This window comes from Procambarus clarkii, chromosome 43, assembly GCF_040958095.1.
Source record: "Procambarus clarkii isolate CNS0578487 chromosome 43, FALCON_Pclarkii_2.0, whole genome shotgun sequence".
Taxonomy (NCBI): domain Eukaryota; kingdom Metazoa; phylum Arthropoda; class Malacostraca; order Decapoda; family Cambaridae; genus Procambarus; species Procambarus clarkii.
Genome location: NC_091192.1, coordinates 30,980,805 through 31,008,257, shown reverse-complemented (window position 1 = coordinate 31,008,257; position 27,453 = coordinate 30,980,805). Strand labels below are relative to the sequence as shown.

General features: G+C 47.4%; 1 protein-coding gene and 1 long non-coding RNA gene across 8 annotated transcripts in view; one reads left to right on the top strand and one right to left on the bottom strand.

Moving 5' to 3' along the window:
* LOC123755906 (uncharacterized) overlaps nucleotides 1-6,517 on the top strand; it is a 52,084-nt gene extending 45,567 nt beyond the window's left edge. For all 5 annotated transcript variants that reach the window (XR_011221996.1, XR_006772588.2, XR_011221994.1 and 2 more), the window contains one exon: nucleotides 4,826-6,517. This is a non-coding gene — a long non-coding RNA (uncharacterized lncRNA). The remainder of the gene's footprint in view (nucleotides 1-4,825) is intronic.
* The window catches only part of LOC123755905 (inverted formin-2), a 71,726-nt gene that overhangs the window by 36,544 nt on the left and 7,729 nt on the right, over nucleotides 1-27,453 (bottom strand). For 2 of the 3 annotated variants that reach the window (XM_045738845.2, XM_069300179.1), the window contains exons 2-4: nucleotides 6,892-7,411; nucleotides 2,019-2,114; nucleotides 531-744 (exon numbers count right to left, since the gene is read on the bottom strand). In XM_045738845.2, the coding sequence (XP_045594801.2) occupies nucleotides 531-744; nucleotides 2,019-2,114; nucleotides 6,892-7,335 (754 nt within the window). In that variant the 5' untranslated portion in view covers nucleotides 7,336-7,411. Of the gene's footprint in view, nucleotides 1-530; nucleotides 745-2,018; nucleotides 2,115-6,891; nucleotides 7,412-23,653; nucleotides 23,742-27,453 lie in introns of all 3 variants that reach the window. The other variant, XM_069300178.1, reaches the window with a different exon arrangement.

Sequence of the window (27,453 nt, the reverse complement as noted above, 5' to 3'; positions counted from 1 at the left end):
GCACCTACCCCTCGGCAACTTCCCAGAGGGCACCTACCCCTCGGCAACTTCCCAGAGGGCACCTACCCCTCAGCAACTTGCCAGAGGGCACCTACCCCTCAGCAACTTGCCAGAGGGCACCTACCCCTCAGCAACTTGCCAGAGGGCACCTACCCCTCAGCAACTTGCCAGAGAGCACCTACCCCTCAGCAACTTGCCACAGAGCACCTACCCCTCGGCAACTTGCCAGAGAGCACCTTCCCCTCAGCAACTTGCCAGAGAGCACCTACCCCTCGGCAACTTGCCAGAGGGCACCTACCCCTCGACAACTTGCCAGAGAGCACCTACCTCTCGACAACTTGCCAGAGGGCACCTACCCCTCGGCAACTTGCCAGAGAGCACCTTCCCCTCAGCAACTTGCCAGAGGGCACCTACCCCTCAGCAACTTGCCAGAGGGCACCTACCCCTCAGCAACTTGCCAGAGAGCACCTACCCCTCAGCAACTTGCCAGAGAGCACCTACCCCTCAGCAACTTGCCAGAGAGCACTTACCCTTAGCAAGTTTCCGTGTGTAATTATCACTGTTGATGATGTACTCTAGCCCCGTCTTGGAGTTCATGACAGCCTTGACACACAGTACACATTCAAGTTGCAGCAAAGCATCTGCAATGGAGCTGAAGCGTCGATCACTCAGGCGCTCCAAGGATTCAAACAAGACTCCTAAACCATCCAAATTCAAGAAGTCTTCCAGCCATTCTTTACTTGCCTGAAATTAAAAGGTCGGCATATAAATCTCTAAACAAATAAGTTAAGCTTTTAGATAACGTCACAATTATATGGGTGAAACAAATAACTCGCCTCACATGTATGACATAAAACGAAAGCTATGTAACGTAATTATCGAGAGCAAGCCCTTTGCCAGTATATGACTATACAGATATAGCACTTGGGAGGGATAGGACAGGGAGCTGGGAGGGATAGGACACGGAGCTGGGAGGGATAGGACACGGAGCTGGGAGGGATAGGACAGGGAGCTGGGAGGGATAGGACAGGGAGCTGGGAGGGATAGGACAGGGAGCTGGGAGGGATAGGACAGGGAGCTGAGAGGGATAGGACAGGGAGCTGAGAGGGATAGGACAGGGAGCTGAGAGGGATAGGACAGGGAGCTGGGAGGGATAGGACAGGGTGCTGGGAGGGATAGGACAGGGTGCTGGGAGGGATAGGACACGGAGCTGGGAGGGATAGGACACGGAGCTGGGAGGGATAGGACACGGAGCTGGGAGGGATAGGACACGGAGCTGGGAGGGATAGGACACGGAGCTGGGAGGGATAGGACACGGAGCTGGGAGGGATAGGACACGGAGCTGGGAGGGATAGGACACGGAGCTGGGAGGGATAGGACACGGAGCTGGGAGGGATAGGACACGGAGCTGGGAGGGATAGGACACGGAGCTGGGAGGGATAGGACACGGAGCTGGGAGGGATAGGACACGGAGCTGGGAGGGATAGGACAAGGAGCTGGAAGAAAACTGAGGGAAGGAATTGTGCACAAACCATCAGGGCTTGCAAGCCTACTTGTAAGCAGCAAGGTCGTCGCTGTTCATCCTGGACCCCTTATACATTTCGGTCCATCCTGGACCCCCTTATCAAGTCCCACTCTTCCTTGTCACGACTTGATAAGGGTCCAGTGTGGGCCAAAACGCCTTCACTTTCCATTATCTTCATTATCTCATCTTTTTTTCATTCCATGTAACTATTATCTTTTTTTTTCTATAAATTTTGCAAGTATTTACCTACTTAAAATTTTCTTAGATTAAGGACCTGCCCGAAACGCTGCGCGTACTAGTGGCTTTACAAGACTGTAATTACCATACTATGTAGTCTCACATTCCCAATGTACCTTCCTGTATATGCATAAATAAATAAAATAAAATAAATAAATTATTATGCGTGGATTGGGTTAAATTAAAATTGCTTTAAGCTGTGAAAAAGTTGAATGTGCGTCTCATATTTTGATGCATTGAGTACTGACAGACTTACCACTTCCATAAGTTTCTTGAGACCAGAGTAGTTGGAGACACTGGGGATACGCAGCAGTGTGACGCAGGTCTCCGGGTCCCAGTTGGCCAGGTTGCCCTAAAATTATGAGGAGACCCGAGGAAGCTGCATTAATTGATAACATACAAATACAAGATACGCTTCTGTGCAATTGAAAAGAAGCAAGATACAGTGCAAAGTTCAACTATGGACTAAAGTGCCTTTTAAATCACTGTTTGTCCAGTGTCTAGTATCACCTACTTTATTTTATGTTAAAAGGAGTGGAATGCCGTTTAAATTTAGATACTAAGCAGAGATATATTACTCCACAATAACTTATTGATTCTAAATTGGAGATGCATTCAGAGATGGTCACTGCTTGATCGCAAGCGGGGATTTTTCTGGCGGGGGAGAAAGAAACAATTGCGCAGCGCGTCCCGCGGCGTTGCGCGGGCAGTTTGGGGCCTGTATAAATACGGGCGCACACTGGGGCTCTGCCTCACTCCGCCTGCCCTCGCCGCTGCCCTCGCAAAACATGCCCTCGCATGTTTATTTTTGCGTTGCTGTGTCCAGTATGCTTGCCCACTTTTACCCTGCCTTACGTCAAGTAAAGACAGCCAGGATGTGCTATTTGCAGAGTTACCAAGTAATTTATTAAGTAAAGTCAGACAGGCAGTGCTAGTTGCAGAGTTACTAAGTAAATTATTAAGTAAAGTCAGCCAGGATGTGCTATTTGCAGAGTTCCTAAGAATTATTAAGTAAAGTCAGACAGGATGTGCTATTTGCAGTATTCGCGGGCCCTTATTTTAGCTTCACGTCTCCTGGCCCTGCATTTTTGCCTAGTTTCATCGGTAGTTACAGTAGTTTATGCTTAGCTTTGCAGCTTAGTTTCCTCAGTGGTTACAGTATTCACGCTAGGCTCTTGCAGTTTATTCACGTTACTTATCAGGTTATATTTGTTATGCTTTCCCTCCGTTCTCTTAATGTAAAAATGGTTATATATGCACGCCGATTGTATACCCTTATTTTGTACCTGCAGACTTCACGTGCCATGACTTGCCCTATTCAGGTGACCTGGACAGGGGGGTGGCCCCCACGTTGCCTGGGGCACGGTACACTCCAGCAGATGGCGGCGTCGAAGCGTCGTCGGGAACGTCGTATATTTAATGATATCCCGTTCTTTGCATTCCTAAGACAATGTAAATTAAGATTTTATACGCTTATATGGAAGGTTTCTTATTTTGTACTGGCAGACATCTCGCGACATGCCTTGCCCTTCCTCTTAATTACGTTCTACATTTCAGCACTAACATGCCTCCTGCTTTCAGATTACCACGGATTCCTTTTCCCAAACAGCCTACCTTAATTTACTCCGACAGTTGATGCTTTGCTCATGTCGCATGTTTAATTTTGCGTTGCTGTGTTCAGTATGTTTGTTCTTTTTCCTTGCCTTACGTCTTTACGTAAAGTCAGCCAGGATGGGCTATTTGCAGAGTTACTAAGTAAATTATTAAGTAAAGTCAGCCAGGATGTGCTATTTGCAGAGTTACTAAGTAAATTATTAAGTCAGCCAGGATGTGCTATTTGCAGAGTTACTATTTACTAGTCTTTTGCTGGGCTACCTTTATGCTTCTCCCCTTCCTGTCTAGGTATGTTTAGGTATGGCTAGCGGTGCGCGAGCCGCGGCTTATCGGTTCCTCCTACGTCTGCGTGTCTGTTAATTTTGTTATTGTTGGACTCGCAATTTGATTTGTATTTATTACGGAAAAATTTTTCTCCCGCAACTTACTCTTTGTTTAAGTTTCACGTTCAATTTGTTATTAAGGGACTATCAATTAGGATTTGTATTAATCTATTGCTTTGCCTCTGTGCCTTTAAGTTATTTTCAGCTAAGGTACGCTAGTTGCAGTGCATTCGGGTGGCCCCCCCCCCCCACAATTTTTTTTCTCCTCCGGTTATTTCGTCCTATTACACTCGTTTCCCTCATTATATATTCTATTCTGAATTTGTGCATTATATCTGACCACCCATTCTTCATCGTATCGACAGTACATTAAGTTACATTTGGACGCTACCGAGAAGTTTAGCTGGCCTCGCGCACGGTGTCATGCAAAAAACTGGCCATTCGGCCTTCCTTTCGGCAAGCTCAAGCCAGTCAGTTAGCATGACGTCGGCCAGCTTGTGGTTGGCCAGCGCAGCCAGCATGCTGTTGGCCATAGGTCGCTAACGTTCTTTGGCCATCCGGCCTTCTGGGCTATTTTACTCTTCTTGTACCTTCGCCTTTGTTGTTTCCTACTACGTAATAGTATTCTATTTAATTTTACCTCATCTATCATTAGGTTAGGGGCCCCTTACCTCCAACCGCTATTCCTTCCACTGCGCTCTGCCCGCTTGGCGCTCAATGCCGGTTTCTTCTGTTCCCTTTATTCGCAGCCACGACAAGCCGGAACCCCCCCCCCCCCCCCTTCACACCCTACTGCGGCGAGGAAGAGAACGCGAGCCGGATATTCCTCTGATCACCATCAACGCACGCAGCGGTGCCGGGATGCAGCCGCCCAGGGCCTACGTTAATACTATTATTTTCTCTTTATTTGCTGGGCTATATGGCAGTATTAATATTACTCCGTACCGTTACTGTCATTCCAGTATTATTTTATTAAAATATAAATTGTTATTATGGTTTGGCGTTGCTTTCTTAATTTCTTCCATTCTGCGGCACTTGCCGTCATCTGTTATTTACGATATTACATTGTATTCTTCATTGTGCGATTATTTACGACATTGTATTCTTATTATTATCCTTATTACAGTTACTGAATGGCAGCTCCCTGCCGTCGATTTCACTTTGCTCCTGTTCTAAAGATGTTGCCGAAGTTCACGGCGTACTAGCTGCGGCTCAGACGCTCATTGACAACACAAGACTACACTCAGCGGCCACTCAAGGCAGACCCCTTGGCTTCCATCCAGCCCAATCACCCGTCTGGAGGCAGAGATGGGATAGAGACCAAGGGTAATGTTCCCCGCTCACATTCTACATCCGATTAGGACACAAGCATGTTATAGATTTGGCTTTAAGAATTGGTTCTTATTCCATTTTATTGTTTATGTATATGTTGCTTAGTTGTTATACCCTTTCTTGGTATATGTATTGTTTATATTCAAGATTTATAGTGTTTCGTCTTACCCTGTTATAGTTCCTTTGTGCCTCCTTGCTGTTCTACCGGTTTTCTCCCACCTTTGCTCTTAGCAAAGGTACTTCCCCCTTCCGTTTGCTGGAAGATTCTTAGATTTGTTAGCCCCCCTTCATTGCTACAGTATATTTATTCGGAGGCTCTTTATTCCTCCAGGATTGTTAATTAAGGTTTCTCTTAATTCCTGCTGCCGGGCTCCCTCCCCCGTTTTCGTCTCCGTATTGATTCAGCTAGGGTTTCCCTCTCGTCTGTGCTCTTGCCTGTCACGATAACACTGCACGCCGCTTCTGCCCACCCTTACTGCCTTATATCTTTCAGCCCGGGGGAGGTGAGCTACGCGACAAAAAATCGACGCACGCTCCGACTGGACCAGGTATCGCTTACATGGTCAGGAATCAACACTCTTCGGATCCTACAAGCACAGATCCTACAAGCGCTCCTGTCACCAGGCGAGATTTCTCCAGGACCCTACGCGCTGCCCTCTCGGCGCTAGGCTTGACTTCAGATGACTACGCCCCGCACCCAGCTGTCTCGGGACGGGCTCGCCACATCAGAAATAATGGCAAACGGCAGGCGGAAGAGTAGTGCCCACATCCTACGTCAGACGGGACGTTGTTGCTCTGCTACATTGAGTGCCTCACGCGGCCAGCTGGCACTCGCCCTTCGGGGGGGGGTCCGGCCGCTGGCCTGCGGTGGGGGTGCAGCGCCGGTCCCCAAGTGTCCCGCTGTCCGCAGCTAATACTTTGCCCAGTCTAGGTGCTAGTAAGCCCTACTTGTAGTCACACCCCCTTCTCCTTATCCATTAGGTCTTTTACGGCCTCTTGGCCGGGTACATTACGTGTTATGTGGTCTCTCACTTATTAGTTATTCTTTGTGTCCTGCCTGTTATATCCTAGTGTTATATAATTACTACACATTTGCACTCGGCCTTAATTCTAGTACCAGTTAACCTTTAGGTTTCTGCAGAATTAGTTTCCATGTCACTATAGGCTAAGGTCTCATACTTACTACGGGTGTACCTTTTAAGTTAAATCTAGTCCTCGGACTTGGAATTGTTACTGTTAATTCTTACTTTATATATTTACTTTATATATTTTAATATAAACGTTATATAGTCCTTAAATTATATATTTTCAAACTTTATATATTTACATGTTCAATATTAAGTTTAATAATATCAACTTTGTTATAAGCCTATAATATAAACCGTGTTTAATATAAACTTTATATAATTACTTACTTTATATTTGAACTTTATACATTTACATGTTCTGCAGAATTTAATCTTCAATAAACTTTAACGCCCCATACTGCCAGTATCTTTCTCCCCCTGGTCAGAAAATGAAGATTATTTGACCATGTCGAATAGTCTTCACTCGCTCCACTGCGAGAAGCCGACCTCTCGCCGAGTTTTAAAAAGGAACTTGACATACACCTTTAAAGGATCAACCAGGCTGTGACTCATGTCGGGCTGGGTGCAACCGCATCGAACAGCCTGGTTGATCAGACCACTGACCAGGAGGCCTGGTCAGAGACCGGGCAGCGAGGACGTTGATCCTCGGAATCATCGACTGGTAATATATCAAATTCTAATGTATATTTTCCAAATATAAATTATTATTATCTTTATGACTGTTATTCTCCACTTATATAGTCAGATGATTATGTTAAACACTAATCAGTACCTGGGCAATGTCCTCCAGCATGGAAGAAGACGATATCTTCCTCTCCATGCTAGAGTTGCTGGAGCTGCTGGAGGACCTCCTGAAGCGGTTATCGTCGTCGGAGCCGCCACCCTGCATCACCTCCCGTGCCATCGTTGACCACTTGAGAACCGATGGCCTCTTGCTGAGCCTACTAGTAGTGGCGTCCTGGCCGGTCAGGTCTCTTCGTTCTCCACGCGAACTGTTCTCAGTGCGCCGTGCGCCGATGCGTTTATTCTTGCTCTCCGGTGTTGAAGTCATAACTGGAATGTCGTCCCCGGACCCTGCAGTATCGGCATGAGGACACATGCTCTGGTCCCAGGAGCTGTCTTCTTTGCCCTCATGATCCCTCAAGAAGTCGAATGAATCGAAAAATTCGTCGTCGCTAATCGACCTACTTTTACTCCTACGGTCCCGGTCAGCCATCTTGATCTTTCCCAGAACGTGTCTTTTTAATATATGGGTATCACCATAATTTGGCTTTGTACGTCAGCAACACAAACTGAAAACAAAATTAATAGTTAAATATTTGATATAACTTCTAAAAACAACGCCTATTTTTTGCTTATTGCCTATATATACATTTTGCCTATTTAATGTAAATAACAATTGTGTTGTACCCGTACAAGCCTACTGCTCCACCTCACTAGGGAAGACAGTGATTGATTGATGAAGATTTAGCCACCCATGGCATGTAAGTGGTGGCCACGGGAGACTGCATTTCCCGTCACGCAGGGTGCAGTCGCACCTCCACAGATCTCCAGTATCAGCTCTTGATACTGGTAATGGCTCAAAAGGGCCACCACTTACGGGCTATTCATGCCCGCGCCACCTTTTGGGTGGCTTAATCTTCATCAATCAATCAATCAATCAATCAAGGGGTGGCGCGGGCATGAAAGGTCCGTAGTAAGATTTTTTTAGATGGTACAAGTGGTATATTTTTTTGGAGTGCTGAGCACGCATTTAAACTCAGTCCTTATACCATGTGCTACTATCGCGGGGGAGAAAAATAGAAAATATCTGACAACAACCAGGGAAGACATTGTTAGGCTTTAGTATCTACGGTAGCCCCCACACACTACCTGCTCTTTTAGCGACATTCACTGTGAGGGAGGCAGCAGCCCAAGGGAAGACAGCAGCTCGAGGGAGGCAGCAGTGCGAGGCAGGCAGCAGCCCGAGGGAGGGCAGCAGCCCGAGGGAGGGCAGCAGCCCGAGGGAGGGCAGCAGCCCGAAAGAGGGCAGCAGCCCGAGGGAGGGCAGCAGCCCGAAAGAGGGCAGCAGCCCGAGGGAGGGCAGCAGCCCGAAAGAGGGCAGCAGCCCGAAAGAGGGCAGCAGCCCGAAAGAGGGCAGCAGCCAGAGGCAGGGCAGCAGCCAGAGGCAGGGCAGCAGCCAGAGGCAGGGCAGCAGCCCGAGGGAGGGCAACAGCCAGAGGGAGGGCAGCAAGTGGTGACCGAGTGACAACCATTAATTACACATGTGTAGTCCTCGCGCACCAACACCTGCTATCTATATTCCCAAACATACTTCATAACTCAAAATTTATTTCAAACATGTCTAATATTATCTCTCTCAATGGCCATTACTTGCGGCAACACACGGAACTTATGGTATGGCAACACAAGCTCAAGCTTATAGCACTGCAACACACGAATAATTAGGCTTATGGGACTGACTATTACAACTGTCTCCTTTATTAGCAGTGTTGACAGTCGTACCACCACCACCCGGTGTTGACAGTCGCACCACCACCAGGTGTTGACAGTAGCACCACCACCACCACCCGGTGTTGACAGTAGCACCACCACCACCACCCGGTGTTGACAGTCGCACCACCACCAGGTGTTGACAGTAGCACCACCACCACCACCCGGTGTTGACAGTCGTACCACCACCACCCGGTGTTGACAGTCGCACCACCACCAGGTGTTGACAGTAGCACCACCACCACCACCCGGTGTTGACAGTCGCACCACCACCACCACCCGGTGTTGACAGTCGCACCACCACCCGGTGTTGACAGTAGCACCAGCACCACCCGGTGTTGACAGTAGCACCACCACCACCACCCGGTGTTGACAGTCGCACCAACACCACCACCCGGTGTTGACAGTCGCACCACCACCCGGTGTTGACAGTAGCACCAGCACCACCCGGTGTTGACAGTAGCACCACCACCACCCGGTGTTGACAGTAGCACCACCACCACCTGGTGTTGACAGTAGCACCACCACCACCCGGTGTTGACAGTAGCACCACCACCACCACCACCCGGTGTTGACAGTAGCACCACCACCACCCGGTGTTGACAGTCGCACCACCACCACCCGGTGTTGACAGTCGCACCACCACCACCCGGTGTTGACAGTCGCACCCCCACCCGGTGTTGACAGTCGCACCACCACCCGGTGTTGACAGTCGCACCACCACCCGGTGTTGACAGTCGCACCACTCCCACCACCCGGTGTTGACAGTCGCACCACCACCAGGTGTTGACAGTCGCACCACCACCCGGTGTTGACAGTCGCACCACTCCCACCACCCGGTGTTGACAGTCGCACCACCACCACCCGGTGTTGACAGTCGCACCACCACCACCCGGTGTTGACAGTCGCACCACCACCCGGTGTTGACAGTCGCACCACCACCACCCGGTGTTGACAGTCGCACCACCACCCGGTGTTGACAGTCGCACCACCACCCGGTGTTGACAGTCGCACCACCACCCGGTGTTGACAGTCGCACCACCACCCGGTGTTGACAGTCGCACCACCACCCGGTGTTGACAGTCGCACCACTCCCACCACCCGGTGTTGACAGTTGCACCACCACCACCCGGTGTTGACAGTCGCACCACCACCACCACCCGGTGTTGACAGTCGCACCACCACCACCACCCGGTGTTGACAGTCGCACCCCCACCCGGTGTTGACAGTCGCACCACCACCCGGTGTTGACAGTCGCACCACTCCCACCACCCGGTGTTGACAGTCGCACCACCACCACCACCCGGTGTTGACAGTCGCACCACCACCACCACCCGGTGTTGACAGTCGCACCACCACCACCCGGTGTTGACAGTCGCACCACCACCACCCGGTGTTGACAGTCGCACCACCACCCGGTGTTGACAGTCGCACCACCACCACCACCCGGTGTTGACAGTCGCACCCCCACCCGGTGTTGACAGTCGCACCACCACCCGGTGTTGACAGTCGCACCACTCCCACCACCCGGTGTTGACAGTCGCACCACCACTAGCACCACCCGGTGTTGACAGTCGCACCACCACCCGGTGTTGACAGTCGCACCACTCCCACCACCCGGTGTTGACAGTCGCACCACCACCACCCGGTGTTGACAGTCGCACCACCACCCGGTGTTGACAGTCGCACCACCACTAGCACCACCCGGTGTTGACAGTAGCACCACCACCCGGTGTTGACAGTCGCACCACCACTAGCACCACCCGGTGTTGACAGTAGCACCACCACCCGGTGTTGACAGTCGCACCACCACTAGCACCACCCGGTGTTGACAGTAGCACCACCACCACCCGGTGTTGACAGTCGCACCACCACCTGGTGTTGACAGTCGCACCACCACCCGGTGTTGACAGTCGCACCACCACCACCCAGTGTTGACAGTCGCACCACCACCTGGTGTTGACAGTCGCACCACCACCACCCAGTATTGACAGTCGCACCCCCACCCGGTGTTGACAGTCGCACCACCACCACCCAGTGTTGACAGTCGCACCACCACCCGGTGTTGACAGTCGCACCACCACCACCCAGTGTTGACAGTCGCACCACCACCAGGTGTTGACAGTCGCACCACCACCCGGTGTTGACAGTCGCAACACCACCCGGTGTTGACAGTCGCACCACCACCACCCGGTGTTGACAGTCGCACCACCACCACCCAGTGTTGACAGTTGCACCACCACCACCACCACCCAGTGTTGACAGTTGCACCACCACCAGGTGTTGACAGTCGCACCACCACCCGGTGTTGACAGTCGCACCACCACCACCCGGTGTTGACAGTCGCACCACCACCACCCGGTGTTGACAGTCGCACCACCACCCGGTGTTGACAGTCGCACCACCACCACCCGGTGTTGACAGTTGCACCACCACCACCCGGTGTTGACAGTCGCACCACCACCACCACCCGGTGTTGACAGTCGCACCACCACCCGGTGTTGACAGTCGCACCACCACCACCCAGTGTTGACAGTTGCACCACCACCAGGTGTTGACAGTCGCACCACCACCCGGTGTTGACAGTCGCACCACCACCACCCGGTGTTGACAGTCGCACCACCACCACCCAGTGTTGACAGTTGCACCACCACCAGGTGTTGACAGTCGCACCACCACCACCACCCGGTGTTGACAGTCGCACCACCACCACCCGGTGTTGACAGTTGCACCACCACCACCCAGTGTTGACAGTTGCACCACCACCAGGTGTTGACAGTCGCACCACCACCCGGTGTTGACAGTAGCACCACCACCACCCGGTGTTGACAGTTGCACCACCACCACCCGGTGTTGACAGTCGCACCACCACCACCCGGTGTTGACAGTTGCACCACCACCACCCGGTGTTGACAGTCGCACCACCACCAGGTGTTGACAGTCGCACCACCACCCGGTGTTGACAGTTGCACCACCACCCGGTGTTGACAGTCGCACCACCACCACCCAGTGTTGACAGTCGCACCACCACCCGGTGTTGACAGTAGCACCACCACCACCCGGTGTTGACAGTTGCACCACCACCACCCGGTGTTGACAGTCGCACCACCACCACCCGGTGTTGACAGTTGCACCACCACCACCCGGTGTTGACAGTCGCACCACCACCAGGTGTTGACAGTCGCACCACCACCCGGTGTTGACAGTTGCACCACCACCACCCGGTGTTGACAGTCGCACCACTCCCACCACCCGGTGTTGACAGTCGCACCACCACCACCACCCGGTGTTGACAGTTGCACCACCACCCGGTGTTGACAGTCGCACCACCACCCGGTGTTGACAGTCGCACCACCACCCGGTGTTGACAGTCGCACCACCACCCGGTGTTGACAGTCGCACCACCACCCGGTGTTGACAGTCGCACCACCACCACCCGGTGTTGACAGTCGCACCACCACCACCCGGTGTTGACAGTCGCACCACCACCCGGTGTTGACAGTCGCACCACCACCACCCAGTGTTGACAGTCGCACCACCACCTGGTGTTGACAGTCGCACCACCACCTGGTGTTGACAGTCGCACCACCACCTGGTGTTGACAGTCGCACCACCACCTGGTGTTGACAGTCGCACCACCACCACCCGGTGTTGACAGTCGCACCACCACCACCCGGTGTTGACAGTCGCACCACCACCCGGTGTTGACAGTCGCACCACCACCACCCGGTGTTGACAGTTGCACCACCACCACCAGGTGTTGACAGTCGCACCACCACCACCACCAGGTGTTGACAGCACCCGAGGCCTGAGTGACGCCTCGTCACTCCCAAGCATATCCAGATGGTGAAGGTTGAGTGACGGAGTCGTCGCCCTCCTCTCAACAACCACGTCACTCACTCACTGATACCATCTCACATACGTGTGATCCCGCGTGATTTTTTTTCGCGGGCCGAAAGCCTCTGGCTGGCCCACTAAGTGTTATTTATTTCTTGTTTCTGTTTTTCTTGGGCGAAGTATGAATGTTTATGACTCGTATCTTAGATTCAGTAAGATTATGCCCCATGTGTTTAATAAGTGGTCTGTTGAACCTTAGTTGAAATCTTATTGGGGTTGTAACTCTGCACTGTTAGGTATTATCATGATGATACGCACAAGACAGAAACGCATGCATGCACACAACCAAAAAAACACAGGAATGTTTTACCAGAACTGATCTGAAGGTTGCAACACACATAAGAGACGGGCACGGAACGTTGCTGGGGGTCTGCCTAACTCTTGAACACCAGCACAAGAACACTTGTCTTAACATTCTTAAGTATATCTTTTACATCTGTATTTATGCTGGCCAACTTGCTGGTGCGCGCGCACGAGGTGCTGCTAGGTGGTACTCAGGCGGCGAATGGCGTTTTTATTACGGTCTATTTACTCCTGTGTGAAGTGGGACTCAGATCCGCCATTTTCTTCAGCCAGATAATGTCAAAATCTCGCATAATTTGTTCTTTTGGCTTTCTTTTTGGCGGCTTTCTTGCTCTTAATTATTTCTCAGGCGGCGAGGTATCCTCCCTCCCGTCCACACGTGGCGAGCTATCCTTTATATTTACCTGGATTTACCTGGGTGGGGCGGGGGGGGGGGGGCCCAATCTCCCTAATGGCCTTGACGAGGACAGGAAGCCGGTGGCTTGTCGAAGAAATATAAATTTTCAGTCCAACATTAATTGTGGTTTGTTGAGCTTGAAACCGTTTTCTCCTTGTTTGTGTTACATCTGACCATTTGAATAATTGTTCTGGATCAATATCCTCCAAATTGTTCGATATTTTAAGTTTCGATGAGGTCAGCCCTGTCATGTCTGGTTTACAGTGTTGTTAGTCTTGTGGCTCTCAATCGTTCCTGGTATGAAAGTTGCCTTCATTCTGGAATGATTTTTGTTGCCCCGGTGTTGAACTTTCTCCAAATTAGCTACGTCTTTCTTAAGATTCTTGGAATCAATAATCCAGGTGATTTATGCAGTTGGATAACTACCTTCTTTTACTCGACGTCAAAGGTTTACTTGATTATTTTTTTTCACTATAGCCCCCACTTGTGCAACGACGAACTATCCCGCCCTAGTGATCTATTCCGTCGTGACAAGTTATCCCGGCCGCCGCGGCGAATTATAAGCACGGCCTCGAGCTATCCCGCCGTGGCGACCTATCCCTCACACTACACACTCTCCAACAGTATACTTTTAATTAGTGGCTTTAAGATTTGTACTTATCTTAGGTATGAATTATCCATTGTGTATCATATGAATGTACTCTTGTATAAATAAGATTATTGTTGTGACCCCAACTGCTTGAACGTAGTACATTTTGAGTACTGGTAGAGATGCACCCTCTCTAAGACTTGTCAGGGAGTGCAAAGCTGAATTTCTGGCTTTTACAACGTTGCCGAAGATATTCAATTTCTTGAATGAATTTCAACTGGTTGTCTATTATGACTCCTAGGTATAGAAAAGAGGTAACCCACTCAATTTCTTGTCCTTGTATTGCGTGTCTGATGTCTTGAGTTCTCATTTTAACGGCCATTGCTTTGGTTTTATTGCTGTTTATTTTCACTGCTGTGTGTTCCGCCTCCCTGCTGATAATGTCTAGGCATTTTTGTGCATGGTTCCTGGCGCCTTTGCCATTGATGATGACCACAAAGTTGTCTGCATAGTTAAGCAGTTTGGCTTTTGGTAACTTGAGCTTGAGCTTCTTGGAAGAAAATGCAGAATAGAACCAGTGAAGAGCAGAGGTGCCATAGGCACAATCAGAGAACACTGTATAAACATCAGAGGTCCGCGGTTGTTCAACGTCCTCCCAGCAAGCATAAGAAATATTGCCGGAACAACCGTGGACATTTTCAAGAGGAAACTAGATTTATTCCTTCAAGGAGTGCCGGACCAACCGGGCTGTGGTGGGTATGTGGGCCTGCGGGCCGCTCCAAGCAACAGCCTGGTGGACCAAACTCTCACAAGTCAAGCCTGGCCTCGGGCCGGGCTTGGGGAGTAGAAGAACTCCCAGAACCCCATCAACCAGGTATCATGAATTGTTCCATGAGACAGTTGAAGAGGAAGGGGCTTAGTATTCCTCCCTGCGGAGTTTTTTTTTTATACAGTATATGTTAGTGTTATATATAGCGTCCCCCCCCCTCGACTACTGCCGAACTACTGACCCTCCCCAGGATATAACCCCACAAGGTGACTTTCTGCTAGGTGAAGTGGGGTATTAGGTGATGGGTAACGCGCCCGACCATTTCTGTTTCGCCCGGAATTCGAACCCAGAATTTCAGATTGTGAGTTGAGAACAAACTCCACTCTACTACCGGAAGGCACAAGATATACAACACATATGGGAATAGTGGGACGGATAGTGAGGAAAGTGGAGTTAGAGGAGTATGGGGGTGTATGTAGGTAGATGCGGGCGTGTGCTTGTGTGTGTGTGTGCATGTGCTTGCGTGCATGTGTCATAATCAACAATATAGGAGGTCAGGCAAGTGGAGGGCGGCCCACCCATTGTGTGCACGGGTAATGCGTCATACGCAGTGTGTGTGCTTTAAAAGGCAAGGTGGTTGTGTGTGTGTGTGTGTTACTGATACTGTTGGTGGTGTTAGTGTAGTGTTGCTGCTGCTGCTGCTCCTCCTCCTGCTGCTGCTGTTTGCTGCTGCTCCTCCTCCTGCTGCTGCTGCTGGTGGTGCTGGTGGTGGTACACACATTCTTCATGACCTCATTATTGCAGAGGTCATTTATCTCACTTTTTCTTGGCCTACTTTTATGTTAATTTGTTTTTGTGGGCAAATTTGGATGATGGTGGTGACTGTGGCGTGTGTATTTGTCGGCGTTGTTGTTGTGGCTTATGGTGTGTATTTGTCGGTGTTGTGGCTTATGGCGTGTATTTGTCGGTGTTTTTATCGTCTCCCCCCCCCTATGAACACCAGAGCACACACACCAGGAAGAGAGAGTGGCCGTCAGGTAAATTCAGGTAAACTTGGACCATGGGGACCATTGATGACGCGTCCAACACCTGCAGTCATGGTGATAATTGATGACAAGAGTGCATATACGCTCACCATAGTTAAGAATATTTCTGTAATTTCAATGTTACATTTTTTATCGTTATTAATATTACAGTAACTGTATAGCTGTAGTGATATTTGAATTATTAATGTTCACTTTATAGTCATTATAATAGAGGTAAGATATTAAGAGGTGGTGGAGTGTGTGAAGTAGAGCAGTGAGAGGAAGAGGACAGGGCACCAGTGCTGGTGAACCGGAGCTCATACCCGTGTCCCCACCACACACACACACATGCACATGCACACACACACACACACACACACACACACACACACACACACACACACACACACACATGCACACATCTGTACACCTGTTGATTGACGGTTGAGAGGCGGGACCAAAGAGCCAGAGCTCAACCCCCGCAAACACAACTAGGTGAGTACAACTAGGTGAGTACACACACTCACACACGGACACACCATAAGCCACAACAACAACACCGACAAACACACACCATAAGCCACAACAACAACACCGACAAACACACACCATAAACCACAACAACACCGACAAACACACACCATAAACCACAACAACACCGACAAACACACACCATAAACCACAACAACACCGACAAACACACACCATAAACCACAACAACACCGACAAACACACACCATAAACCACAACAACACCGACAAACACACACCATAAACCACAACAACAACACCGACAAACACACACCATAAGCCACAACACCGACAGTAGTCCCGATATACAAGAAAGGGATAGACAGGAGGCACTGAACTACAGGCCAGTGTCCCTAACCTGCATACCATGCAAGCTGATGGAGAACATTGTGCGAAGAAAGCTAGTGGAACATCTGGAGCGAAAGAACTTTGTAACACAGCATCAACATGGGTTCAGGGATGGCAAGTCCTGCCTCACAGGGTTAATTCAATTCTACGACCAGACAACAAAAATCAGGCAAAAAAGAGAGGGGTGGGCAGACTGCATATTTTTGGATTGCCAGAAAGCCTTTGACACAGTACCACACAAGAGGCTAGTGAAAAAGCTGGAGATGCAGGCAGGAGTGAAAGGGAAGGTACTCCATTGGATAAGGGAGTACCTAAGCAACAGAAGACAACGAGTCACTGTGAGGGGTGAGGTCTCAGATTGGCGAGACGTCACCAGTGGGGTCCCACAAGGTTCAGTCTTTGGACCTATACTGTTTCTGATATATGTGAAAGATCTCCCAGAGGGTATAGCATCGTTCCTCTCATTGTTTGCTGATGATGCAAAAATTATGAGGATTAAAACAGAGGAAGATAGTAGAAGGGTTACAAGATGACCTAGACAGACTGAATGAATGGTCTGACAATGGGCTACTAAAGTTCAACCCGAGTAAATGCAAGGTAATGAAACTAGGCGGTGGAAACAGGAGGCCAGACACAGGATACCGAATATGAGATGAAGTACTTCATGAAACGGACAGAGAAAGATCTAGGAGTTGATATCATCACAAACGTGTCTGCTGAAGCCTTTAGAGACAATTCTATAACCAATGTTCCAGCGATGTGTCAATATTTCATTCAAAATGATCTGCTACCAGAAATTTTAGCCAAATATCCCCAGTTTGCTAACTGTAGGTAGTAACTGAGTGATTATAACCTATCCACCGCTGCCCACTGGATGGGGGGGGCGGTGTGCAGGACAAACATATAAATTTTGACACTAGCTCTCCATATATGTCAGTTGCTTAATTTAGAACCTGTACTTGAGGTCGATCTCGAACCCATTGTTGATGTGACGACTTATATTGAATTTTGTAACAAGCTCATCAAGATTGTAACTTGCTTAGCTAAATGAATTGTGGGGTTCAGTCCCTGAGCCCATTATGTGCCTCTGTAACCCTTTCCACTACCGCCCACAAGATGGGTATGGGGTGCATAATAATTGAACTAAACTAAACTAACTGAAGCCCACAAAGAGAATTACATCTGTGGCATATGCGAGGCTGGCTAACATCAGACCTGCCTTCAGGAACCTGTGTAAGGAATCATTCACAACCGTGTATAGCGCATATGCAAGACCAATCTTGGAGTATGCGGCCCCAGCATGGAGCCCGTACCTTGTCAAGCACAAGACGAAGCTGGAAAAAGTTCAGAGGTATGCCACTAGACTGGTCCCAGAAATAAGAGGCATGAGTTACGAGAAAAGGCTGCGTGAAATGCACCTCAGGACACAGGAAGACAGAAGAGTAAGGGGAGACATGATCACCACCTATAAAATTCTCAGAGGAATTGACAAGCTTAAAAAATATAATAATAACTGGTTGACAAGGGTAAACTGTTTAACACGGGTGGTACACGAAGAAGGGAACACAGGTGGAAACTGAGTACCCAAATGAGCCACAGGGTCGTTAGAAATAACTTTTTCAGTGTCAGAGTAGTTAACAGATGGAATGCATTAGGCAGTGATGTGGTGGAGGCTGACTCCATACACAGTTTCAAATGTAGATATGACGTAATATGTAGATAATTCCTGAGCCCAATAGGCTCAGAAATTTGTACACCGGTTGATTGACAGTTGAGAGGCGGGACCATAGAGCCAGAGCAGTAATGAAGAGACTGCCAGAGCAGTCTTCAGTAATGAAGATTGTATTGAGGTCAAGTTTACAAGTGGGTAATTTCTGCGCTGTTTCCACGTCTCCTCTGGTGGAAACGCACACGCAAAGGGGGAGGGGGAGACCTCGTGGCTGAGTGGACAGCGCTCTGGGGTCGTAGTCGTAAGGGCCCCGGGTTCGATCCCCAGCAGAGGTAGAAAGAAATGGGCAGAGTTTCTTCACCCTGGTGCCCCCTGTTCATCTAGCAGTAAATAGGTACCTGGGAGTTAGACAGCTGCTTCCTGGGGATATATATGTGTGTGTGTGTGTGTGTGTACTCACCTAGTTGTACTCACCTAGTTGTGTTTGCGGGGGTTGAGCTCTGGCTCTTTGGTCCCGCCTCTCAACCGTCAATCAACAGGTGTACAGATTCCTGAGCCTATCGGGCTCTGTCATATCTACACTTGAAACTGTGTATGGAGTCAGCCTCCACCACATCACTTCCTAATGCATTCCATTTGTCAACCACTCTGACACTAAAAAAGTTCTTTCTAATATCTCTGTGGCTCATTTGGGCACTCAGTTTCCACCTGTGTCCCCTAGTACGTGTGCCCCTTGTGTTAAATAGACTGTCTTTATCTACCCTATCAATCCCCTTCAGAATCTTGAATGTGGTGATCATGTCCCCCCTGTGTGTGTGTGTGTGTGTGTGTGTGTGTGTGTGTGTGTGTGTGTGTGTGTGTGTGTGTGTGTGTGTGTGTGTGTGTTTAGAGAGAAATGTGTGTAGTAGATATAATAGAGAAAAAATAAATTGCTTAGAAAGGCGGGGTCCAAGAGCTAATAGCTCCATTCTGCAGACACAAATAGTAAATACAGAAATTAAAATTGAAATAAGTTTATTTCAATTTAAAAACACACACAAAGGGATGAGGTAGCTCAAGCTATTCTCACCCCGTTCAGTACATCGTGTTAATACATACATATAAACACATCACAAACAATAAACATATTACCAAACATTCTGAGAATAAATACAGAGGTGTCGCGCACAAACACGCCCACGGGTCTCACTTTAGGAGCCGTGGAGACCAATAGACAGGGAACACCTGCTCATACACTATTGACGGACTGTGGCGCGCACCTGTCCAACTGTGTCCACTACCACCAGTACTACTCATCTTCAGAAATTCATAGCTGCTTTGGTGAAAGTATAACAGCAGGCGACAAGAATCATATCAGAACTAAGTCAACTCTCGTACCAGGAACGGTTGAGGGCCACAGGGCTAACACTACAAACCACACATGACACGGCTGATCTCATCGATAATCTTTAAAATACTGAACAGTTTGGAAGATGTAAATCCAGACAACTTCTTCGAAAGGTCAGATGTAACACAACCAAGGAACAACGGTTTCCAGCTCAACAAGCCACAGTGTTGGACTGAAAACAGATGCTTTTTCACCCACAGGGTTATTATCCCATGGCAACCCGCTCTCGCACAAGACAGCACATTTAAGACTTATTGCTTATAGTCACTATTTCACTACACTATAAATAAGTACATATGTGACATATTCCAAGCCATATTTTTTTTTCAAGGCACTAACTTTTCCTCTCAGTTTTATTAAACAATAGAGATTTTATACAAAATTTGACAATATCCTGAGTTACTTTACAATTTATTTAAATATTTTAGTTTTGTTTTATTATTTTTATAAAACTGTAATATCAATATAGGTAAAGGTTCAGTACTAATTGTAATATCTTAACATACTAAGAAGGTTAGGTTAGGTCGGTGTTTTCTATTCAGCAATTCAAGGTAAACTCAAATACTCACAATAAATTAGTATGTCACATATGCACTTATTCATATACCAAAAATTAACTGTAAGCAGATGCGAGAACGGGTTGCCCATGGAACCTACCCGCCGCTAACCCTATCCTACCCGCCGAAGTCGTAAATGCCAAACCTGTTAAATTTTAAAATCCAACTGGAAAAGATCAGAGCAAACGGGAGGACCTTAGACAAGCCGCCAGCTTCCTGTTCTTGTCGAAGCCACTAGTGTGTTTGTGGCCCCTAGGTAAATATCCTCACTTAACATCCCCATCTCGCAGGATGTGGATTATATGTGAAATGGAAGTTTACTATGAACAGATCCACAAGGGCCGTGACGAGGATTCGAACCTACGTCTGAGAGCATCCCCGACGTAGTTTACTACACTACCAAACTTTGGGTAGTGCGAGAATATCCACTACAATCCGTGTGTAATTTAAAGTTACACAGCTCCTGATACCTGCTCCATCTGGTGTAAAATAACACTAAACATTTTCCCCGGTGTAGTAAGTGTTACTGTCTGACTACTTACTCCTCTAAAGTATAGAAAGTGGCTGTTATTCCCCTCAAAATTTGCTTTGTCCTTCACCCGAGACAGCTTAGTGAAGACGTCTTGACGCCCCCTGAAGGCTGCCGACTTACTAAACAATAAATCCACCTACGGGCTCACCATAGCCCGTGCTGCACGGGGGGGGAGGGGGAAGGGGGGGGGGGGAGGGTTACTCCCGAGCAACTGAATCTATGATAACACATACTAAACACCGTGCGAGAGCTCTAGAGGCGTCCTATATGGGTACCTTCAAGACGTCTTCCCTAAATTGCCTGAATCAGCAGTCAGAAAAACAGACACTAAACAAAAATTGTATTATAGTGTTATCAGTTACAAATGGTAAATAACATTCACCAACCAGCAAGTTTGGTGTTGGACTTACAAATGGTAACTGGGCATTCACCAACTAGCAAGTTTGGTGTTGGACTTACAAATGGTAACTGGGCATTCACCAACCAGCAAGTTTGGTGTTGGACTTATCAACTTCCGGAGGATTATTGTGGCCACCACAACAGCTGTCTGACCAATCAGCAAGTATACTTCAATCCTTAACATATCCCAAGACTAAGGTATACTCGGCAACTATTTTCTGTTTCTATTAATAACAAGGTGCGTGTCTCGGGTGACCCAGGATGCTGGTTCGATCCCTCCATCCTGTTCCAAAGATTTTCTCAGATAAATCACGCTACTGTGATTTCAGTGTATATTTCCCCGTTTCATTTTCCCGCTTTTTACGATAATAAACTTGTCAAACATGACTGTGATAATAGTTACTGGTATCAGGTAATGCCCTGTGTCACGAGTTGCTGCAGCGTTGGAGGACAGGCGGAGCTGGAGCGTTGGAGGACAGGCGGAGCTGGAGCGTTGGAGGACAGGTGTGGCTGGAGCGGACATACATAACGACGAGAAACTGCCTGTAGCAGAGGGCCGAAACCCCCCCCCCCCAAACATACCCTTCCTCCCCATACCCTCTCCACCACGCCCAACAACTCAAGCACCACCAACCCCTCCCCCTCACCACCGTTCCCCAACGCCCCTCCCCCTCACAAACATCCCCCAACCCCCCTACCCACCACCACCCCTAGTCCCACTCTCACCGCGTAGCCTCGCCCCTTTCCTGAGCATGTTGTTGTTTTTTAGATTTAGCTACTCAGAACGAAGTGTCCATGTAGCACGGGCTATGGTGAGCCCGTAATTGAGTTCGGTTATTCACAATAACCTTGTTACTCTTATATTTTGGTCAAGTTTTATATGGAGGTGGGGTTTCCTCCTTTTTCCCTGTTTCTTTTTCGATTCTGTTTTAGTGCGCTGGTTTTAGTCTTGTTTTAATAACATTATCTTGGTGGGGGATGTAGGTGCAGAATGTTCACTAGTGAGTCCCATACTTCAACGGCTTTTCTAATCATTGTAGTCGCTATGGAATGTGCATCTAATGCAGTTTTTCTTTTTTTTTTTTGCAGAGATATTCCTGCGCGGGCCCTAAGCCTCTGGCTGGCCCACTAAGTGTTGCTTGTTTCTGTTTTACTTGGGCGGAGCACGAGTATTTATGACTCGTATGGTCGCTTCAGTAAGATTTTGAGATATACTTTGACTCTGTGGCGAATCCCGAGCGCTGTCCACTCAGCCGTCAGGCCTCCTAGTTGGAATGGAATGGGCTATAAAAGGAAATTTGTAGAGGCAAATTCCTTAGGCCAACACAGCTTCAAAACAAAATGCATGGAAAGGCGAGGCTATGTAGCTATTGCTCCACCCAGTCAACACAACTTGAGTGAATACATCCACCCCTTCCCCCTTCCCGCCAAACTCTAAAAAGATTGTATTTGATGGAGTTAGTCACGTTAATGACACACAAAATGTGTATAATTTTATCTATAAATCTGTTTTTATTACGTCAAATCCTCAACATTGTGAGGTGTAAGACAGATGGGGAGCGTGGGTGTAACGTTGACAGAAGCGGGACCCACCTGCAACCTCCTGTCTCGGGTGGGAAGCATTGTTGCCGTCATAAATATCCCCCAAAATGACACGTTTCCTCTCGACTACCCATTGATCTGGCGGAGGTGACACCATCCGACCGTACAACCCTCACCTGGAGTACCCCTCAGTAATTGTAAAACATATTGGATATAAACTTGGTGTAACCAAAACAATCACCACAGCAGTAATACACACACGAGTAACACAGAGCGAGCCAGTCACACATGTCGGGGCTCGTCCAGGAAATGCCCTTCCAAGAAAATTAATTCCTCGTATCCTCTCCCGAGACATCAAAACCCCGTTCTTGAACACTTCCCCCACCGACCTCACGAACGCTCACCACACTCAACGGAGTCCAGCCCGTCCTCATTGAAAATGGATAAATGCTAGTTAATCTAGCCATTGCCCTCCCTGTTTATGAATGAAAAAGTTTGCAATAATTCGCAACAGATATTGTTGGAACATTTCTGGTAGAGTGCATCGTTCACTTGCTGTGTTTGAGATACATTTACAGAATTAAATAACTGTCAACAAAGCAAAAATTCCTATCCTACGCTATTACTAATTATACACGAAACTAACATATACTATTTTCCATTTGAGAAAATACCAGGTTTTTAATACACAGTATGCCTGTACGGAAAATCTACAAATTCAGTATGTATTTGAGTTAGATTTAGAAGAGTAGACCAAAACGTTAGAGGCTTTCTTTATAAGAATACTGAAAGGCAAGAACCAAGAAAGTAGGTTTCAGGCAAATGCAAATACCACTCTAGCCAGAATGAATACGGAGCACTCGACCTAGTGTTTCAAGCAGAGGCCAGCCGCTGCCCTGGCTGGAGAACTATAGATTATTTCATACCACTTGCTTGTGTCTCTAGTATGATACATACGGGCTCCCACGTATGCTCCGTCATTCCTCGTACCAATGGCATTATTAACAAAATACTGATGTACTAACTCTTGGGTTACATCAACAAATTTTAAAAGATGAAACACTTCGCCTGGTTTAAACACACTCAACTAAACTAACCTGAGCTGTGCGTGGTGTGTAGGGGGTGTGTTAGGCTTGCCGAGTGGCCCACAGCCTCACGGCCCCGTAAGGGGTCAGACCAAGAGCCCTGGGAAGCAGGGAGATATGCAGTCAGTATATGTACAAGGAGAGAGTTGTTGTTGTTATAGATTCAGCTACTCGGAACAAGTTCCAAGTAGCACAGGCTATGGTGAGCCCGTAACTTACCTGGCACAGGAGCAGGGCAAGAAGCACGAGCTATGGTTAGCCTCGTGGACGGGAGATGTCTCCCGTCTGATGAAGGAGAGAGGTATTTTTGTTATTATATCTCTTCCCCTCTCCACCTTTCTCTCTCACCTCTACCTATCCTCTCTCTTTCTAGAAAAATTTATTGCGAATTAACACATTTAGGTACATCTGCATTTGTGCAGCTACCCTAGACTATATGAAGGGAAGTACAGTGTTTCAAAAAAGCTAGCTACGTGGTCCTAAAAATCCCCAGCACACAGCATGGTTAGTCATACAGATGCATGTGATAAGCAGTCTGCACTGGCATGTTGTTGTTATAGATGCAGCTACTGGGAACAAAAAGTTCCAAGTAGCACGGGCTATGGTGAGCCCGTAGTGGACTTAGCTGGCACAGAAGCGGAGCTGTAGCTACGTACTGCCAGACTCGGGTGCATTATGAGGATATCATAAAGACAAGAGTGAGGGGAGGGAATTATCAGGGGGAGAGCGCCAAGCCATTACTACTATATAGCATTTTGGAAGGGGTCAAGATAAGGATTTGGGATGGGACGGGGGAAAGGAATAGTGCCCAACTACTTGGACGGACGGGGATTGAACGCCGTGATCTTAAAAATCCCGATCACACAGGATGGTTAGTCATACAGGGCAATATGTTCAGTAGCCTACACTGACAAATTTTGGGTACACTGTGAGGATATCCTCAAGAACACGAGAATGAATAAAGTAATTGCAAAGCTCCAAGTACCTCATGCCAACGGGTCTGAATGGTCTAATAACTGGGCATGCACTAAAAAATCTAAAACAAATCTTCGGAAAACACATTCCAGATTTCAGACCGTAACAATTGCAATGGGGTCGCAATAGATTACGACATTTCTTAAGGGAATCGTTTGGTGGAGAACTCCATTTCATACACCAGAGTGCATGCGGGCTACATGTTAGACTTGGATTTATTAATTACCAGCACAGTGCCTCTAAAATCCTAATAGATCCAGGCGGATCCCAGGTCGTATAATCTTCAGCATATCGTGCTCCACGGGTTAAGGGGCGCGTATAGGGGTTACCCAGGAGGTTGCATAAGCACAGCTGCAGCACTTCCAGCTGCACCCTTGGCGTGGTGGAAAGTGCGTCAGTGCAGCGCGTCCGGACAACTTTTAAGTCACGAGCGTAAACATTTAGTGCCAATAACTGGCATGGTACCTTCATATTATACATATTATATATATATATATATATATTATATATATATATATATATATATATATATATATATATATATATATACATATATATATATATATACATATTATATATATATATATATATATATATATATATATATATATACATATTATATATATATATATATATATATATATATATATATATATATATATATATATACATATTATATATATATATATATATATATATATATATATATGTCGTACCTAGTAGCCAGAACTCACTTTTTGGCCTACTATTCAAGGCCCGATTTGCCTAATAAGCCAAGTTTTCCTGAATTAATATATTTTTTCTAATTTTTTTCTTATGAAATGATAAAGCTACCCATTTCATTATGTATGAGGTCAATTTTTTTTTATTGTAGTTAAAATTAACATAGATATATGACCGAACCTAACCAACCCTACCTAACCTAACCTAACCTATCTTCATAGGTTAGGTTGGGTTAGGTTGCCGAAAAAGGTAGGTTAGGTTAGGTTAGGTAGGTTAGGTAGCCTAAAAAACATTAATTCATGAAAACTTGGCTTATTAGGCAAATCGGGCCTTGCATAGTAGGCTGAGAAGTGCGTTCTGGCTATTAGGTACGACATATATATATATATATATATATATATATATATATATATATATATATATATATATATATATATATATATATATATATATAATAGGAAGGGAGTACCACCTGTAGCTGGAAGAAGGGGGACCCATAGCCTCGGAGGAAACCACGCATAACGCATTAGAGGGAATGTTTAGATCCCCTCCAATACAGTTTCTGTGTGCTTTTCTCCTACCACCCCCTTCCTTTTTTATTTTTTGTGCTTTATTATGCATTTGATGGTTACAAGATATACATGGGTTGATACAAAAATAATAATGCAAAAAGGTGCTTAAAGGTTATGGATCTCTTGAAAAACACAACAATGGGAAACATTGATGAATGTCACAGACGGGTTCGATCATTGTTGCAAGTCAAACACTTCTTCGAATTCCTCTGAAGTTGGACTAGTGCCCAAGACGCAACAGGCATTTCCCCTCTGAATCGCAACACTGAGGCGCTGGAACAAGAAACTTTTTGCTCTCTGGTCTTTTGTAGCGCTGATCAATTTGTCCCCCAATTCCTTCAGGAACTTTAATGCACATTTTCCCCACGAACCGAGGGTCTCCGAGCCAATCGGAACAAAGCTGTAGCAGTGTGCTAGACCTCTGTATTTAATAATTTTCTGCGATTCCCTGAAAGAAGCAGCACCACCGCTTTCACGTGTGCTGTAGTGGAGGTAGGTACTGGCCAGTGTAGCAGCGCACGTGTAGTCCCATACCACTTGCTTACCATCCTTCCAAGGTAGCAAGGTGACCCCATCAGGGCGCTTCTGAGGGTCGTTAGGTCTGGATAAGTGTGGTTCTCTTTGTGCCGGGCAGCGGGCTGTGGCGAGGCTCCTCTTGATGATGTCGTTGACTTCTTCATGTCTTGCAATTTTACCCTGTGATTTACGACATACCAGACCATGACGACCATATTGGTCTGCCATCGCAGTTCCGCAGATGCACCTATGTTCGGTGAGGATGGGGGCGGCAAAGCGAAGGGCAACTCCAATGCGGAGAGGGTCATGACTGAGGCGAGTTCCCAGGGCTGCATTGGGCACAGCAAATAAAAAATCCCCGGCGTGGGGTGCTGTTACCGCTAGGAGGCGGGCTTTGTTTTCAGCATCAGCGTTGTCAATCATTGCTGTGACAGTCTTTTCCATTATGGGGCTATCCCAGTGGGCCTGCTTGTGGTCTTTTGGGACTTGTGGTCGGGGTTGAGGGTGTGCAATGGTGTCCCATTGTCTGGCTGCTTCGATGAACGTTTGATCATGAGTTCCCGCTGTCTCTCTCATACGCTCTGGTAGGATCTGCCCTACCAATTCGTTGGCTGCTGTACATGAGGATAAGAATGCTGGAAGTGCTACCTCAGTTGCCTTTCGTATGCCTATCCCTCCAAATCTCACTGGTAGTGTTGCTTGGTCCCACTGACTGTCATCTAAATCTAGGTTGAGCGCCTTCCTGAAAATTGACCTGAGGAGCTCATCATATTGATTTAGAAGTGGGTTGCCAAAAGTTGGTGCACACCTTAAGAAGTATGTTAGCCTGGGCAAGGTAAGGCACTTTGTGAGAAGGTAGAGGGCATATATATACATATATATACATATATATATATATATATATATATATATATATATATATATATATATATATATATATATATATATATATATATATATTTATTGTAGTTCTCTCATCTTGTAAATTTGAGGTGTTATTGTTACATGTTAGAATGATTAGGTTAT